Source organism: Gossypium raimondii, chromosome 7 (assembly GCF_025698545.1).
Source record: "Gossypium raimondii isolate GPD5lz chromosome 7, ASM2569854v1, whole genome shotgun sequence".
In the NCBI taxonomy this organism is placed as follows: domain Eukaryota; kingdom Viridiplantae; phylum Streptophyta; class Magnoliopsida; order Malvales; family Malvaceae; genus Gossypium; species Gossypium raimondii.
Genome location: NC_068571.1, coordinates 52219433 through 52225493, shown reverse-complemented (window position 1 = coordinate 52225493; position 6061 = coordinate 52219433). Strand labels below are relative to the sequence as shown.

The 6061-nt window shown below is 32.6% G+C and overlaps 1 protein-coding gene across 1 annotated transcript; it reads left to right on the top strand.

The window, feature by feature from the left end:
* The first annotated feature begins 2595 nt into the window (after positions 1–2595).
* LOC105793963 (protein phosphatase 2C 77) lies at positions 2596–5643 on the top strand. The gene is made up of 4 exons (XM_012622916.2): positions 2596–3935; positions 4069–4404; positions 4490–4595; positions 4983–5643. Exons 1-4 carry the CDS (start codon positions 3297–3299, stop codon positions 5315–5317), a joined length of 1416 nt encoding a protein of 471 aa, XP_012478370.1. The 5' UTR covers positions 2596–3296; the 3' UTR covers positions 5318–5643.
* The last annotated feature ends 418 nt before the right edge of the window (positions 5644–6061 follow it).

The following is a 6061-nucleotide window of genomic DNA, read 5'->3' as shown; positions in this document are numbered from 1 at the left end:
TGCAAGCTAATACATGCCATTTCCTTTTGTTTTATATTAAATGTACAACTATTTAAATATTTGGGTAAATTACTCTAAGGTCACCGAATTATTAATAACTTTACTTATTGGTTACTCAACTTAAAAAATTATAGAGTAGCTATTAAAATATTCGAATGTTTTCATTTAAGTAGAACATATCCAGATCTAAGTTGATCTGACGGCCCATGTCTGAAACTAGAGAAGAAAGTTGTTTAGATTTTGGTTCAGATATTCATGACATTCAAAGCTGTATCATGGGAAAAAAGTACACCGAATTATAGAAGAAAAGGGAAAGAAGAACTTTCAATTGGTGCATGATGCAAACAGAAAAATCCATACATCAATGCTTTTAATAGCCCAGTAACTTAAATGAAAATTTAAGGATAGTTTAATGACTATTTTGTAACTTGACAAAAATTTAAGGATACTAATAAAATGCAGGAAAGTGTCAGCCAATAACATTTAAGGTCGTGTCCTGGCTGGTAACACATTCATTTATTATTTTAACATTAAATCCAATAAATAATCTAATAGTAAAAAGAAAAAAAGAACTTTATAAAAAACAAAAACACGTGGTGAGAAATAAGAGGGTGGGAAAAAAACGAAGAATCCAAGAAAAAAAAAAGACCTAATAGTAAAATAAAAAGAAAAAGAAATTAGGGTTTGTCAGTTCATGAATCCATTTATCAACCCTACCAAAAAATTTAAAAATAATTAAACCCACCTTTGAATTTGATCTACATTCATCTCCCCACCCCCATTTTCTCTCTCTAAATTAAATAATTAAATAATAAATACAATAATATCTTTTGGGCCTAAAAAAATAAAATAAAATTCTAAAATTCTAAAATACTAAACATAAACTTTGCACGTCACTCACCCTTTTCAATTTTTTTAATTTTCTCTCTCTTTATCACTTTGTTCTTTGGTCACCAACCTGATTTTCCATATCTTTTTACGTGGCAAAATCCTGCATAGGACTTATTCACTTTCACATGTTCTTTATTTTTTATTTTTAAAAAATTTGTTTTAATTTAATTGCTACCAGACAAGTACTTGATGCTTTTCTCTTTCCTTTCAAACATTTAATGATAATATATTAGTATTTAAATAATTTATATAAGGGTTAATGTCACTAAAGGTCCCTGAATTGTGTTTAAATTCTAAATTGGCCCTTTAAATTTCAAAACTTTTCGATTGAATCCTATCTTTCGGATCTAGTTATGGTTTGAATCCCTTTGTTATATATGTCTTTAATTTCGCCTGATTTAATCCTTTAACTTTTATAACATCATTAGTATGTTTAAATTGATAACGTCATTACTTACATCTATTGAAGTGAAGACATGATTTAAAAAAAAACAACTCTTGTTTAGGGAATTAAAACAATTTTCTTAAGCATTAGGTTAACATGAAAATTCATTATTGATTGAACATGATTGATTGGATTTTCACTTTATCTTACATCATCGTTTTATCGACAAGAGCTAAAGATATCATCACTTTAATCAAATAATAACATTATAAAATCGGAAGACGTAATTGCATAAAATAAAAGATCAAATCTCAAATTTCAACACAATAATACTAAAATTGTAATTAGACTTATCATGCAAATAAAATGACTTTACCTATCTAAAAAATAAGTTTAAATATGATGCATTTTCTTTTTCTAACACATAAGAATTAATAACTATTCTCGAATGCCTCAAAACTAAGTTAACATTACATATAAAAGGAAAAAAAATCGAACTATACATCAGATTCATGCAGAGGTGCTTTTGGGGTCGGGTCTCAATAGAATTTTAGGTCCATTTTTTAGACTCGACTTGATCTGAAAAATGGGCCTAAATTTTTTTCCAAGTTCTATCCGAATGAAAATGTTAAAATTTGAGCCCGACCTGGCCTGCCCGTACTAATTTTTTTATATTATTGTTTTTATGTAAAAACAAATTTAAAAAATATAATACAACAAATACACAAAAAAGCATTAAAATAAATGATTCCCAACAAAATAAAAATAAATTAAAAAAATATTTATACTTAAATAGCAGTAATATAGATGCAACTTAGCAAATAAATACCTCTAAAATAGTAACAAAATTAATAATAAAATAAGAGTTATACAATATCCAAATGATAACAACAAAATAGTAGCAATATAATAACGAAACGACACCAAAACAACACCAAAAAACAACCTTTTTTTTATATAAATTCGAGCCGGATTGGGGCCAAAAAAGCTTATCCAAGACTAAGCCCATTAGAAAACGAGTCTCGTTTTTTTTGCCAAAGCCTATTTTTCGGGTCAGGTGGCTCAACCCATGATCAGATCTAGTTTCATGATTCAATTGAAATATTTCAAAATTTAGTACCCAATCCAAAATTCAACCATAATTCAGAGGACTGTAGTGAAAATAACCATTTTAAAATAATTGTTGGGGATATTTCAAACTTTTTATTTTTCTTCATGAGCATACGTGTAGATTCTTTAGGTTAGTTTAATTCGTTTCCCTAACATTATCTAATGTTCCTTTGTCGACTAATATAGGACAGGTGTTCTTCTTCATTATGTTCTTCCTCCATTTTCTGGCATCCATCATTTTCACTTTCTTCTTTTTCTTTTATTTTTAATTTTAATTTTTAAATTTTTTTTTTTTTGGTTTAAGCTCTGATATATTTCAGTGTTTCATACAACCAAGCAACTCTTCCCTTCATAAAAGCTTACACTTTGTTTGTTCTTAAATTCTTTTACGTGTCCTTTGTTCTTTAAAAGAAATTTTCATCACAGGTGAACAGATTAGTTAGTGACTCATCTTTGCTTTTTGGAGTGGAACGAAGGCTGACTTAGGCATAAGAAACACACCAAACGTTGCATGAGGCTGTAATGAATTGCCTTCCTTAGAGGAAATGCAATTTTTTTAAATTTTCTCCCCACTTTTTCATGATCTCTCGTCTGCTTTTTAGTTCTTTGAATTTGTTCAAAGTTAGGATTTAAAGAACTATCTTTTCTTTTTTGGATTTTTTCATCATATATTTCCCGTTGCATAGATATCAAAGTTCTAAAAGGGTTGGTAAAAAAAGAAGTCACCCACCATCTGTTCGATCTTTTTACTAAAAGAAAGTCCAGATATGAAAGGTGTATTTTTTAGAATCTAGAGACATCCAACTTGTAGGTTTTTATAATTTCAATTTGTAATTTCATTATTAGGGGTTGTATATGATTGAATAAGAAAAGGGTGATTAAAAGTGACTCGAGGAGTAAATAAATTTGAATGATGGAAGAAGTATCTGGTCCTTGTGCTGTTAGTTTAGGTGAAGTGATTAGAAATAATTCGAGAACAACGGCACGCGCCGCCGCCGGCGTTAACGGTTGTAAGCTTGTTGCGGAGAAAGGGAGTTTGTTATCGGAAAACGAATCGGATCAAACTTGTAATAGAGGGGATAATAGGGTCGTTGAATTGAATCGAGTCAAGTCGGATGACAGTTGTATTTCTAGAGAATATAATCAAGGAAATGAGGAAGATGGATCTATATCATCTACTCAATTTGTAGCTAGTGATATTAGTAGTATATCTGTTGAGGAAATTTCGGGATTAGAGGTTAATTCCGGCAACAAGTCCGATGAATCCGATAAGAAATCATCGGAATCGGACTCGTTCCTTGACGTACCGCAACAAAAGAAGGTAAGAAAAACAGAAACCAAGTGTCTGTTTGAATTAGGAAACATACCCCTTTGGGGATTTACATCCATATGTGGTAGGAGACCAGAGATGGAAGATGCTTTTGTGGCTATACCTCGATTTTTGCAAGTCCCTAGTCAAATCCTCAAAGCCGAAAGTGTAACAAACGGAATGAACCGTGACCTAACGGCTCATTTCTACGGTGTCTACGATGGACATGGAGGGTGTCAGGTATGCTTCGGTTTCTATCTATCTATGTATCTTGCACGTAATATGCATGTAGGAAATATGATCCATTGCTATATCGGAACTCTATGTGTTATTCTGAGTTGGTTGATCTAAAAGGAGACGGTTTCTTGCATAGGTTGCGAACTATTGCCGTGAACGTATGCATTTGGCTTTAGCCGAGGAGATAGAAAGGGCGAAATCATGTATCCGCGAGGGAAATATCAGGCACGATTGGCAGGAGCTATGGAAGAAAGCGTTCTCCAATTGTTTCATCAAAGTCGATGCTGAGATCGGAGGAGTTTGTAACGGTGTGAATGATTCCGATAACAAACCTATTGCCCCCGAAACTGTCGGTTCGACAGCTGTAGTTGCGGTTGTTAGTCCAACTCATATAATTGTCGCCAATAGTGGCGATTCGAGGGCTGTTCTCTACCGGGGAAAACATCCGATGCCGTTATCAGTAGACCACAAAGTAAGGCATGCCTATTTCAAGTTATTTTTCCGCAAGACATACAATTTTCAAAGACATTGTTGTTTATATTGAGCCTTTTCTACAGCCTGATAGAGAAGATGAACATGCAAGGATAGAAGCTGCAGGAGGCAAGGTCATCCAATGGAACGGATCTCGTGTTTTTGGTGTTCTAGCAATGTCAAGGTCCATTGGTACGTGTTTACAATCGATAAAAGTATCGTGGAAGCCCTTGTACTAAAAAAATGGGCAAATTAGTCCTTTTACATTAGATCAAAAAGCAAATTGGTCGTTTTGTTAAAAGTTACATCCATTTCTACGGTTAAAAACTGGTTTTTATGTCAGAATGAGGTACTTGTGACATACTACGTGTAACTGTTTGATTATTCTATCAACCACACTAGTTTTTAACTGTAGAAATGGATGAAATTTTTAATAAAAATGAGCAATTTGCTATTTGAACTAACGTACAGGGATTAATGGGGCAAATTTGACCTAACTCCTAGTACAGGAGCCTCCATGATGTTTTTTCCCCTTTCACTGGACTCAAAACATTTCGATTCTGAATCCTTTTTTATCAGGTGACAGATACTTAAAACCATGGATAATTCCCAATCCGGAAGTAATGTTCGTCCCTCGAGTCAAAGAAGATGAGTGCCTTATCCTAGCCAGTGACGGGTTATGGGACGTAATAAGCAACGAGGAAGCTTGCGAAGTGGCTCGGAAACGGATCCTCCTTTGGCATAAAAAGCATGGTGATAAATTACCTGCAGAAAGGGGTGAAGGAATTGACCTTGCTGCTCAATCTGCAGCTGATTATCTCTCAAAGCTTGCTCTTAGTAAAGGAAGCAAAGACAATATTACAGTCATTGTCTTGGACTTAAAAGCACAGAGAAAATTTAAGAAGAAAACATGACGGCAAAAGGGTGCCTTAAAAATCTCTAAGACCCTTTTTGACACGTATATATTGTTGTGTTCTATATCATAAGGCTTTTCTTTTGTTCCAATGATAGAAACAAATGCATATGATTTAAGCCAAATTAACCTTTTTACTTGGCTTATTTGTAATGTTAAAAAAGTTTATCTTTGTATACTTAATCATGCAATATATATACTCAATTAACTTCTTAATGACTAGGAAAGTCGGGTAGAGTTGTAAGGGTTGTAAGTGAATCGAGTTGAGTATATATATTCAAGCAAAGAGAAACTTTGTTAAAAAAAGTTGAGTATTTGATTTTTCAATATCGGATGGATTAGATTCAAGCAAACTTGAATAATAGACGCTCTTTTGGATTTGCCTCTAATGTCTTGAATTTAAGTGAACATACAATCTAAAAGTATCATAGAGGATCTTATATTAAAAGTTGGATTACATTTTGCTCTCTCAATTCAAAAAATGTACAAATTAGTTATTGTAAGTTAGATCAAAGAGTAAAGTGATCATTCTGTTAAAATTTTATCTATTTTTAGTATTAAAAATTGATCTTTGTACATAAGAATGAGATACACATGGCGTTTCAAGCTCGGGCTCGTTACATTCAAGCAAACTCGAATGATTAATGAGCTTGTTCAGTCTAATTGAGCTTTTACTGAGCACTTTTTTAGATTTAGTTTTATTTTTTAGAATTTAGGTGAACATACGAGTAAAAGTACAATAGGG

Excerpts from the sequence above, each read along its gene's own strand:
- LOC105793963 (XM_012622916.2), top strand. The coding sequence starts at position 3,297 with ATGATGGAAGAAGTATCTGGTCCTTGTGCTGTTAGTTTAGGTGAAGTG. Across the intron at positions 3,936-4,068 it reads ATGGACATGGAGGGTGTCAG|GTTGCGAACTATTGCCGTGA; the intron begins GTATGCTTCGGT and ends TTTCTTGCATAG. Across the intron at positions 4,405-4,489 it reads CGTTATCAGTAGACCACAAA|CCTGATAGAGAAGATGAACA; the intron begins GTAAGGCATGCC and ends CCTTTTCTACAG.